General features: G+C 57.9%; 1 protein-coding gene across 1 annotated transcript in view; it reads right to left on the bottom strand.

The window, feature by feature from the left end:
- Positions 1–12,634, bottom strand: part of LOC140408320 (probable E3 ubiquitin-protein ligase HERC4) — an 80,363-nt gene that overhangs the window by 46,502 nt on the left and 21,227 nt on the right. Inside the window, exons 8-10 of the mRNA XM_072495354.1 lie at positions 2,938–3,014; positions 2,444–2,544; positions 1,007–1,066 (exon numbers count right to left, since the gene is read on the bottom strand). Coding sequence (XP_072351455.1) covers positions 1,007–1,066; positions 2,444–2,544; positions 2,938–3,014 — 238 coding nt within the window. The remainder of the gene's footprint in view (positions 1–1,006; positions 1,067–2,443; positions 2,545–2,937; positions 3,015–12,634) is intronic.

Here is a 12,634-nt window from a genome sequence, read left to right as displayed (position 1 = left end):
TATTGTTTTTGCTTCTTTGCTGTCACTGCTGATTGTTCGAAGTACCAGCTCTTTGAACTGACCCAATTCTATATAGTGCTCTCAAACACAATATGCTGGAGTTCAAACCATTGGAGTCGGTTTTCGCCCTCCCCACCTGGGCGGTGATCTGCTAACCTGAATCAGTAAAACTCATTCAGCCTCCACCCACCACCCCCCCCCCCAAAAACCTGGTATTCACTCCATTTAAACTGTACCCCTTGGAATGTTGGGGTCCATTTATCATCATTCAGCCTCTTTGTTCCTTGTGGCATGCAGGTCTTCTGCCTCTGAAACTGATTCTGGGAAATCACATCCAACTCAACAATCACAACTTGCATTTAAATGGCACCTCCAACGGAATAAAACCTTCCCAGAGGCTTCATAAGAGTGTCATTGGACAGAGGGGTGACATCCAAGCCAGGGTTTTCTGACCTCAGTGCGCCCCGCTCCCACTGCTCGCGAGAATCAGAGAATTTAGCACTCGGCCAAAACTCCCGTTCACTGCTGCAGGACCGGCGAACCTCACTAGCGTGACGGACAAAGAATCCCGTCCCGAGTCAAAGAAGACAACATTAGGCCAGTTGATCCAAGGTGTATCAAGAGATGGAGCACCTTAAAGACGGCAAGGTGGTGAGCAGCGAGGGAATTCCAAAGTTTAAGGCCTAAATGACTATAAGCACAACTACCAATGGGGGGGGCGGGGGCAGGCGCAAAAACAGAATCTGTCCAGTTAAATCTCATGACATTTCTGCACAATCCTTTAGCTCCTCCAACCTCCAACTGTTCAGCCGTGAGAATTCCCCTCAGAAAACCAAGCAAATTAAACACCAGAATATAAAAGCTATCCTCTGGGCCTTTGACAAAATTTAGTTCGTTTTGGTTTGGTTTGTGTGTGGGAAGAAAGCAACAAACTCAGGTTGAAGCTGTAAGAAGTCTAATTTTGATATTTTGACCCTAATTGATCGGCAATAATACATTTGCTTACCTGACATCCAGGAAACTTGCACTCAAACTTTGAGAAGAAGAAAATGCCTGAACGATTGCCCTGTAAATGAAATTCAGATTAATTTAATTCATGATTTTGGCTTTTTAATGAAGAGAGATGCCTCTGGTCCTTTTTGGACTATGGTTAATTACCTACTTTTTGAAATGTTAAATACTTGGACTAATTTAAAGACAATTCAAATTCTCAGTAACTGTATGTTTCTTTTCCTCGTTCATAGGAAGTGGACATCGCTGGGGGGCCAGTATTTATCGCCCATCCCTAATTGCCCCTGGACTGAGAGCTGGCTTTTAAGAGCATTTAAGAGTCAACCACATTGCTATGGACCTGGAGTCACATATCGGCCAGATCAGGGAAAGAAGGCGGATTTCCTTCCCTAAAGGACATTAGTGAACCGGGTTTTTATGACAATCGACCATGGTTTCATGGTCATCAAGAGACATAATCCCAGATTTTTATTGGAGTCAAATTTCACCTTCTGCCTTGGTGGGATTTGAACGTAGATCCCCAGAGGATTACCCTGGGTCTCTGGATCTCTGGATTACTAGTCCAGTGACAATATCACTGCATCACTGCTACCCCCTTCTGTTTAACATAAACATAAATAGTGAAATTGAATTCAGTGCCAACGTCACGCAATAGGCATCTTCAATGTGGATTATATTCAGAAACTGCATTAACTGAACATGTAGAACCTGAGATGAGATATGTTGGAAACTGTAACTACAGTGGAACTTCCTGGAGGATGCTTGAAAATCGTTGGGGAATTGAGTCCTCTAGTTTGCACAGTAAACCAATGTCCTCAACATGGCATCCGACACAATATAGTTTATAAACGCTACATAAACCCTAAAAGCCCACTGGTCCACTCTGCTGATTGAAGTGTGGCAGAGGTACCATTGACCTCAGACCCTGACTCCACCAGCATATTCACATCTTCAATAGCTGCCTACAGAATATCAGGTGCATCTTGGGAGCCTATCTGATGGCACAACATTGGGAACTCACTACCCCAAAGGACTGTGGATTCTCAGCCATTGAATATTTTCAAGCCTGAGATTTATAGATTCTTGGAATCTAAGGGAATCAAAGGATGGTGATTGGGCAGAAACGTGGAGTGCAGGTTGACGATCAGCCCTGATCTTATTGGATGGTGGAATGGGTTCAAGGCCTATTCCTGCCCTCATTTCCTATGTTCTTAACATACATGTAGCACAAGACACTGGAATTAAATTTTCTGATTGGTGTTATTTAACCATTAGTATCAACTATTTCGAATTAGATGTGTTAATGCCAGATTGAACACCAACAGGCAAAATCTTGGCACGTGTTTGCCCAGTGGAGTTTGGTGAAAAGTTCTGAAGAAAATTGTAGGGAAATTGGGGAAGGCAAACTGAACTATTCGGGAAGACAAATGACCTTATTGTGTTTCTGTCCAACTCCTTCTCCAGTACCCTGTCCACTTTCATGATTCTCTTCAAAGTATGCAGTGCAGATGGGTCAACAGAGGACTCCAAACCCTAGATAGAGAAAAAACAAGAACTCTAAATGTCCGTCTGTACAACAAAGAATCCTGATAAGAAACACCAATTGGATCCAGTATAGACAATGGCCGCCGGGCTTGCGGGGGACACACCATCAGAGGGACCGGAAGATTCCGGAAAGCCTGCCCAACATTCATTCTCCTGCAATTCTCTCCCCTTCAAGGTTATATTCAACCACCTTTAAAAGTTACAATTGAATCTGTCGCACTTTCAGGTTAATTAATGAATTTGTTAATTAATTCAATAGTGCTTGAGTTAATGATTTGGATCGAATGAATGTCCAATGCCATTGTGTGGTCTGGCACCACCAATACCTCCACATTACAACAAACGCCGCCACGTGGTCTGAAGGTGTACCTATCTTCTTACCGCTTCATCACCGATCTGTGCAAAGCTTTGATTTCCTCCTGCAAGAATTCTTCTCACAGCTGGTTTGGTTGTAAGGCCTGTCAAATTGCACAAACGCAGATTACGTGGACAGCAATATTGGTTAAAATATGCGCCAGTTCTTTACTATGTCATATGTTAATTCTACACCTGCGTCCCTTGCTTGTCATGTTCTTCTCTTACAAATGCCATTCTTAGTATTCGTAATGGAAACTGCCATCATAATTACACACTCACATGCTCTAAGATTTTGCATGGCCATCATTGGAGCAAGGGTGTAATTGCAGTGTGACATGTTTACATAGGACATTTCCACTGTAAATATAGACATAGGGATTTGTCATGTAAATAAATAAAAATAAGATCGAAAGTATACGTTAAAAGAGGACTGAATTATGTCTGGACACACTGATTCAGTTTACCCCAGCCTCTTATGTACCGCCACCTGAAATATGGGCGCAATTTACAGGCCTCGCCACGCCTGACACAGTTGCACAGTGGTTAGCACAGTTGCTTCACAGCTCCAGGGTCCCAGCTTCGATTCCTGGCTTGGGTCACTGTCTGTGCGGAGTCTGCACGTTCTCCCCGTGTCTGCGTGGGTTTCCTCCGGGTGCTCCGGTTTCCACCCACAGTCCAAAGATGTGCAGGTTAGGTGGATTGGCCATGATAAATTGCCCTCAGTGTCCAAAAAAGGTTAGGTGGGGTTACTGGGTTACGGGGATAGGGTGGAGATGTGGGGTGCACTTTCCAGGGGCTGGTGCAGACTCGATGGGCCGAATGGCCTCCTTCCGCACTGTAAATTCTATGATTCTATGACACGGCGAGGCTGATGAATCTCACAAGAGGCCTCACAGGAATTTCGCTCATTTAAGTATGACTGTGCCAGGAGCCCGAGAACTAACAACCTCACTAGCAAGGCCTGGACTAGGTGCCATTTAGTACTGGTCCACATAAATGTGAATTAGGCCTAATACCAACTGGGGTGACTCCCAGGCCTTTGGAGACCCCTGAGTGGTCAGTGACAGGGCAGAATGGCCCCCCCTCTGGCACCCAGGCACTTTGGCACTGCCACACTGGCACTGCGAAGGTGCTCAGTTGGCACTCAGGCAAGGGCACTGCCAGGGTGCTCGGGTAGCAGTGTCAGGGTGCCCAGGTGGCACTGCCAAGGGTCTGGGCCTATGGGGCATCCATGCGCACGAAAATGGTAATAGGGGGGTACAAAAGGGCCTAATAAAGGTTGGGGGAAAGAAGGGTGAGGGTCCAGACAGGGTGGGGGGTCCAAAACAGGGGGGGGGGGTAGTCCTGAAAAGGGAGGGGACCCTCAGCAACCCCATAACGGGGTGTCCTCACTTGGAGTGGAGTGGGGTGATACCCATGTGTGCGGGGCGTGACATTGGCCGTGGGTGGGGGTGTCTGGGGACCCTCAACCTCACATAGAGATTGGGGGATCCTTTCAAAATGGCGCCCCAATCTCTGAGGAGCTGGTCTCACCGGTGAGTTCAGCCCTCCAGTGTTGAAAGAATTTCTAAGGGCGCAATTGTCCAGAAAGATTTCCAAGTATGGTAGCGAGATGGCATTGCCGCGAGTTTCCCAGTATCCAGCCCAGCGAGGCCGGCAACGCAATTCAACATTAATTGGTCCACTTAACGATGCCTCACGGGCTTCACGTCGCAAATGAAGGCTGATTCGCAGGCACCACGCGCCAGCCCCCCACTAACAAGGTCGAGCAGCACTTAAGCAGCACTTACTCAGCCAACCCTGGCCAGCTCGCAACAATGGCGCCCAGGAGACCGGCCCCAAGGTTCAGGGATGCAGATCTGGAGAGCCCCAAGGCCCCAAAGAATGACCAAGGACACTATCTAATGTCTGTGCTGCGCTTGGGAAATCTCACGAGAAGCCTCACGCGAGGTTCACGTGGGTCCTCATGCCGCGCAAGATCTAACGGGAAGGGTCAGTGCGGCCATGGGGGGTGGGGAGAGCCTTCTCCGCCGAGGTCCGAAAAAATACCAGAGTCCTGTTCAATATCGGGGTCGTTCCCGGCACTTTGCTAAACCCACCCTCAACTGGACTGTGATTTTTTTTGTTAAATCATGTCCTAAGTGTAGTTCAATAGCGGCGTGGATCTCAGCTAATACGCAGGTGAAAAACATCCTGCCAAACCCATCCAAAATAATACTTAGGGCTTGATTCAACCAAATGGGAACTAAGTCCCATAGCCGGCGCGTTTAGCCCGTGTTTCCCGGCATTCGCAGTGCCGAGAATCACATGGCTATTCAACGTGACTGGCACCATGGGAGGATTCCTGGCCCCCTTCCCCCGCACCCACCCCAACACCCACACAGGGCACCCCAGCCCGATCGTGCGCAAATAATGCCAGCTTCGCACGGCGAACCTGTCACCCTGACAGTGCCCATGCCAGCTGGCAATGTCACCTGCGCACCTTGGTAGTGTCAGCTCAGCACCAGGTGGCACTGCCAGGGTGCCAGGCAAGCACCAGCAGTTCCAGGGTGCACCCGGCCCAAAGGGCATGCAGCTGGGAGCCCCCAATCCCTTGGGAGATCCTCACGAGTGCCATTCCATCTGGTTCCCGTTTGTGGGGAGCAGTGCTGAACGGTGCTCGCCCGAGGTCTCCGAGGCGAAGGGGATGGATCCCAAAGCCTCAGGTACCTCGGGAATCTGCACGTTAGAGTGAGATTTACTGCCTCGATCTCATACACAGATTGGCCGAAAAATGATCCCGCCCACAATGGGTGGAATTTACATCGCAATGTCTCACGAGATGACATTGGATCTTGCAAGGCATAGCGAGCCGGGTAGATCTGGGAGTGGGATCTCCTGGCTTTTATCGGCCATGCTGTACCACGTCAAGCTGCATTTCGAGCGCAGCGTGCCCATTGAATTGCACCCTTAAAAATATTTTGGTTGAATCGTGCCCTTCATTTACTTTGAATTCCCTGTGTGTGGTGCCACATGAGGTTGATGTGTTTTATTTGAATTCTACATAAAATTAAAGTCTTCCTGAAATTGCAAGTCATCATATCCATGGATCAACATTAGGGGCGTCATTCTCCGACCCCCCGCCGGGTCGGAGAATGGCCGTTGGCCGCCGTGAATCCCGCCCCCGCCCCCGCCGAAGTCTCCGAAGGGAGAAAAGTCGGCGGGGCGTTAATGGCGCCGCTGCCGCGGAGAATGTCACGGGTCTGCGCAAGGCAGCCGATTTTCGGCCTGCCGATATTCTCCCTTCCGGATGGGCCGAAGTCCCGTCGACGTGATGACCGTTCACGTCGACGTCAATCAAACCTCCTTTTCATCGGCGTGACCCGGTGCTCCAGGCTCACGCCGACCAGCGAGGAGGTGAGTGACGGCCTGGGGGGTTGGCTCTGGGCAGGAAATGGCGTGGCCGCAGACTGATTGCCTGAGGAGAGGTGTGTCTCGGCTTGTGTGTGTGTGCGGCGGGGGGGGGGGGGGTGGTTAGAGTAGGCTGGGCTCCGGGGGAGTGCCGGGAGGGGGTCCGTGCCGGGGTGGAGGTTGGGGGTTGTGGAGGGGGTCCGTGCTGGGGTGGAGGTTGGGGAGGGGGTCCGTGCCGGGGTGGAGGTTGGGGGGGGTCCGTGCCGGGGTGGAGGTTGGGGGGGGTCCGTGCTGGGGTGGAGGTTGGGTGTTGGAGAGGGGGTCCGTGCCGGGGTGGAGGTTGGGGAGGGGGTCCGTGCCGGGGTGGAGGTTGGGGAGGGGGTCCGTGCCGGGGTGGAGGTTGGGGGTTGTGGAGGGGGTCCGTGCCGGGGTGGAGGTTGGGGGGGGGGGTCCGTGCCGGGGTGGAGGTTGGGGGTTGTGGAGGGGGTCCGTGCTGGGGTGGAGGTTGGGGGTTGGGGAGGGGGTCCGTGCCGGGGTGGAGGTTGGGGGGGGTCCGTGCCGGGGTGGAGGTTGGGGGGGGTCCGTGCTGGGGTGGAGGTTGGGTGTTGGAGAGGGGGTCCGTGCCGGGGTGGAGGTTGGGGAGGGGGTCCGTGCCGGGGTGGAGGTTGGGGAGGGGGTCCGTGCCGGGGTGGAGGTTGGGGGTTGTGGAGGGGGTCCGTGCCGGGGTGGAGGTTGGGGGGGGGGGGCCGTGCCGGGGTGGAGGTTGGGGGTTGGGGAGGGGTTCCGTGCCGGGGTGGAGGTTGGGGGGGGGTCCGTGCTGGGGTGGAGGTTGGGGGGGTCCGTGCTGGGGTGGAGGTTGGGGGTTGTGGAGGGGGTCCGTGCTGGGGTGGAGGTTGGGGAGGGGGTCCGTGCCGGGGTGGAGGTTGGGGGGGGTCCGTGCCGGGGTGGAGGTTGGGGGTTGTGGAGGGGGTCCGTGCCGGGGTGGAGGTTGGGGGGGGGGCCGTGCCGGGGTGGAGGTTGGGGGTTGGGGAGGGGTTCCGTGCCGGGGTGGAGGTTGGGGGGGGGTCCGTGCTGGGGTGGAGGTTGGGGGGGTCCGTGCTGGGGTGGAGGTTGGGGGTTGTGGAGGGGGTCCGTGCCGGGGTGGAGGTTGGGGAGGGGGTCCGTGCCGGGGTGGAGGTTGGGGGTTGTGGAGGGGGTCCGTGCCGGGGTGGAGGTTGGGGGGGGGGGCCGTGCCGGGGTGGAGGTTGGGGGGGGGGGCCGTGCCGGGGTGGAGGTTGGGGGTTGGGGAGGGGGTCCGTGCCGGGGTGGAGGTTGGGGGGGGGGGCCGTGCCGGGGTGGAGGTTGGGGATTGGGGAGGGGTTCCGTGCCGGGGTGGAGGTTGGGGGGGGGTCCGTGCTGGGGTGGAGGTTGGGGGTTGGGGAGGGGGTCCGTGCCGGGGTGGAGGTTGGGGGTTGGGGAGGGGGTCCGTGCCGGGGTGGGTGATGGGAGGGCAAATGAGTTGGTCCACCTGGCCAGGTGCCAGCCTCCAACAGTTGGACCCATGCGGTCCATGCCACCTGGCTGGGGGGAGGAGGGGATATGGGCAATGATGACATGTCGTCGTTCCCCTCCCCCCCACCAGGTCGTCATGTTTTCAGATCATCCAGCGATGTTGGCCGCCGTGGTGGCAGCCGCTCATGTCTATGTTGCCCTGGATGAGGAGGAGGAGGAGGAGGAGCGTGCCAGAGAGGCGGCGCAGGCTGCCGCAGAGGGGCAGGCGGCAGCCGCCCAGGCTGGAGGGACACCTGACCGACAGGACGAGGAGGGGGAGGAGGACGTCGCGGCCCCACGGCAACGGAGGCACCCGAGGGCGCCCCGTGTGTACCGGCCCCGGCAGTCATACCAGGACCTCACGGACCGGGAATGCAGGAGGAGACTCCGGATGAGCCGGGAAACCGTGGCACACATCTGCCACCTGCTGGCACACCTGTCACCGCGTGGCACTGGCGGGGGACACCCTCTCCCCGTGTCCGTCAAGGTTACGGTGGCCCTGAACTTTTATGCAACGGGGTCATTCCAGGCACCGAGTGGGGACCTGTCCGGCATATCGCAGACATCGGTGCATCGGTGCATCCGGGCAGTGACAGATGCCCTTTATGCCATGGCGCACCGCTACATCCGCTTCCCCGTGGACCGGGCCAGCCAAGATGCCCGGGCCGTGGGCTTCTCTGCCATTGCCGGGTTCCCCATGGTCCAGGGCGCGATCGATGGGATGCACGTCGCCGTGCGGCCACCTGCAGATAACAGGGCCGTGTTCACTAATAGGAAGGGGACCTATTCGATGAACGTACAGGTGGTCTGCGACCACCGCATGATGATCCTGCACGTCTGCGCCCGTTACCCAGGCAGTGTACACGACTCATTCGTGTTGTCGCGGTCATCCATCCCCGGCATGTACGAGGGACGCCATCCCCGGCTGAGGGGCTGGTTGCTGGGCGACAGGGGCTACCCATTGCGATCGTGGCTGATGACGCCTATACGGAGGCCACGCAATGAGGCGGAGAACCGCTACAATGATGCCCATGTAGCGACAAGGGGAGTGATCGAGAGGTGCTTTGGCGTGCTGAAGATGCGTTTCAGGTGCCTGGACCTCTCTGGGGGCGCCCTCCAGTATCGGTCAGATAGGGTCGGCCGCATCATTGTGGTGTGCTGCGTCCTGCACAACATAGCCCAGCAGAGGGGCGATGTGCCGCAAGCAGAGGAGGGCGGAGTGGAGGAGCAGCAGGAAGAGGCCCAGTCCTCCCCAGATGAGGGGGATGGGGGCAATGGTCAGGGCAGACGGGGTAGACACAGACGGGTGGCTGTCCACCGTTACCGGCTGGCCCAGCGGGCACGGGACAGACTGATAGACGCCCGCTTCACTGACTAGATGGGCGTGGGAATCGGGTAGTATGGCCACAGACCGCACACCATGACAACAGCCGACGACCCACACCCCCCACACATCCATCCAACCAGCACCATCACCCCCCTCCCCAACCCCACACACCCCACCCGCATGCACACCACCCCCCCACTCCCAATTGCCGATCCACCGGCGGCACAACGGGCCGGGCTCACCCAGTTGCGGGTGGACGCGTGTCTATCGCAGGCCATGGAGAATGATGACAACCCGCCTCCGATGAGCTCCTGGCTCTACATCGTTGGACTATGTCTGACCCATGGCCACAGTACCACCATCCACCCGGACCATCCCTGCATGCGGCTGTGACACTGCAGCGCACGGTCCCGTCCTCTGCCCGGGGGATGTTGATGGCGGCCCAGGGGGAAGGGGGCAGACTCACCTGGGGCTGAGGTAAGACCACCCCTCACACACACACTTGCGCTCAACGTACATGACACCCCCGCACACTTTGGACAGAGCACAAAGGCAGCTTCGGTAGGTGTAACATTGACTTTAATAACCAAAGGAGTTCATGCACGTGCCCTAGCGCCTAAAACTCATCTGTGCCCTGCACCCGTGCCAACTTACTCAGTGTCTAATTGTTTGGCCTTACGGGCCCTTTGACTACGTCTACGTGGTTCCCCAGACGGTACAGCAGAACTGGAGGTGGACTCCTGTGATTCCTGCCCTCTGACACTGGATCCCTTTGGCGGCCGTTTCCTGGGGCGTCCTGGCCTAGATGGGCCAGGCTGCGGCCCGGGCGACTGGGATGGCGAGCTGCCAGCCTGTCCTGCCCGTTGCCCACCCGATGCACCTGGGACGGAAGGGGGGGAGTCCGAGGTGTCGCGGTGTACCGGGACCTCCCCTACGGAGGGAGCCGGGACGGACCACACCACCTCCTCCTCCCTCGGGGTGCCCGATGGCCCCCAGGCCTCTACATGGGTGGGGGATGCGAACGGACTGGCCATCCGACGCGCCCCCGACATCTGGCGCTGCCAGTCCTGGAGGCCCGTGCTGGTATCGACAGGGGTCTGCAGGTTTGCAGCCATGGAGCCCAGGGGGTTGTCGAACCCTGTCTGCGACAGTGCGACGCCAGCTCGCACATGGCCACTGGCGCCGATGCCCTCAGCGATGGCCTGCTGAGACTGGGCCATGGCCTGCAGAGACTGGGCCATGGCCTGCAGAGACTGGGCTATGGCCTGCTGAGACTGGGCCATGGCCTGCTGAGACTGGGCTATGGCGTTGAGCGCCTCTGCCATCTGGCGCTGGCACTGGCTCATGGCCTCCTGTGAGAGGGCAGCCATTTCCTGGGCCACAGACGCCGCCTGCACGGAAGGCCCCAGGCCTCGCAAACCGTTCCCCATGTCTGACACCGTCGCACCCATTGCCTCCACCGCGGACGCCACCCGTGCGGTGTCAGCCTGGGTGGCACGCATGACCGGGACCACTCCCAGCTCCTGGACGCGGGTGGACTCCTCCACCTGCGACCGCAGCCGCCGCAAGCCACCCGTCACCCTATTCGCTCGTCTCCGTGTCGGTGGTTGCATCGGATCTATGTGTGGGTGTGGTAACTGCAGGAACCCGGGATCCATCTGGGCGGCAGATGTTCGCTTGGCCTGGGCTGCCCTCTGACCGCCCGGTCCCTCTGCTGCTCCTACCTCCACCTGCTGTACCGGGACGGCTGTGTTGTGCGCACCAGTGAGTGTACCAGACGCCTCATCACTAAAGTGCCCAACCGTGGTGAGTGTTTCTGCGATGGTGGAGGGTGTTGGTGACAGCAGTGGCGTTGTGTCGTGCTCTTCGTCCCACTCTGAGTCCATGGCACTTTGGGGTGGGGGTTCGTCTCCACCCATCCACTCTGAGTCACTGTCCGGTCTTTCGTCTTCCCGGGTAGGGGTGTCCTGGGTAGTGCTGTCCCGGGTAGTGCTGTCCCGGGTAGTGCTGTCCCGGGTAGGGGTGTCCTGGGTAGTGGTGTCCCGGGTAGGGGTGTCCTGGATAGTGGTGTCCTGGGTAGTGGTGTCCTGGCTCGGATGTGACGGGGGCCTGTGGCTGCCCCCCTCATCGCTGGGTGGTCGCTCCCGCACGTGACGGGGGTGTCGTCTCCCTGTTGCTCCAGGTCTCTCCGTCTCCCGTGGTCTCCGAGGGGCATCCTGCGGGCGTCGCATGCTGGAGGGTCCGGGTCTCTCCGTCTCCCGTGGTCTCCGAGGGGCATCCTGCGGGCGTCGCATGCTGGAGGGTTCGGGTCTCTCCGTCTCCCGTGGTCTCCGAGGGGCATCCTGCGGGCGTCGCATGCTGGAGGGTGCGGGTCTCTCCGTCTCCTGTGGTCTCCGAGGGGCATCCTGCGGGCGTCGCATGCTGGAGGGTCCGGGTCTCTCCGTCTCCCGTGGTCTCGGAGGGGCATCCTGCGGGCGTCGCATGCTGGAGGGTGCGGGTCTCTCCGTCTCCCGTGGTCTCCGAGGGGCATCCTGCGGGCGTCGCATGCTGGAGGGTGCGGGTCTCTCCGTCTCCCGTGGTCTCCGAGGGGCATCCTGCGGGTGGTCTGCATCTGCGGGGATGGGTGCCTGGACGTTTGGTCCTGCGATACACAATGAAGCATGCATGGTTAGACATCAGGCAGTGATCAGGTGATACGGGAGAGGGGGATATAGGGGAGGGGTGATATGGGGACGGGCTGTTGGTGGCTCACTTGCTCGTGGGGCCCCGACCTCTGCATCAGCAACCTCCCGGTCCTCAGGTCCGCCAGCCAGTTCCAGGGCCCTTTCCTCGTGTACGGTCAGTGGCCTCTCATCAGCGGGCCCTCCTCCAGTTCTCACATGCTCCCTATTGTTGTGTGCGCGCTTCTCCTGGGGGGGGGGGGTGGTGGCAGGGGTAAAAGGCAACAGTGTTAGGCAGGTATATGAATGCACGCCATCGGTTGCGCGTGCATTGCAGAGGTTAAGGTTAGGGCTGGATTCACTTGGGGATATGGGGGATATGGGGAGGGGGGAATATGGGGGATATGGTGGAGGGGGGATATGGGGATTATATGGGGGAGGGGGGATATGGGGGAGGGGGGATATGGGGGATATGGGGGAGGGGGGATATGGGGGAGGGGGGATATGGGGGAGGGGGGATATGGGGGAGGGGGGATATGGGGGAGGGGGGGATATGGGGGATATGGGGGATATGGGGGAGGGGGGGATATGGGGGAGGGGGGATATGGGGGAGGGGGGATATGGGGGAGGGGGGATATGGGGGATATGGGGGAGGGGGAATATGGGGGATATGGGGGAGGGGGGATATGGGGGATATGGGGGAGGGGGGGATATGGGGGAGGGGGGGATATGGGGGATATGGGGGATATGGGGGAGGGGGGATATGGGGGAGGGGGGATATGGGGAGGGGGGATATGGGGGATATGGGGGATAT

This window comes from Scyliorhinus torazame, chromosome 3 (genome assembly GCF_047496885.1).
Source record: "Scyliorhinus torazame isolate Kashiwa2021f chromosome 3, sScyTor2.1, whole genome shotgun sequence".
In the NCBI taxonomy this organism is placed as follows: domain Eukaryota; kingdom Metazoa; phylum Chordata; class Chondrichthyes; order Carcharhiniformes; family Scyliorhinidae; genus Scyliorhinus; species Scyliorhinus torazame.
The sequence above is the reverse complement of the archived record's forward strand: the minus strand, read 5'-3'. Positions and strand labels throughout refer to the sequence as shown.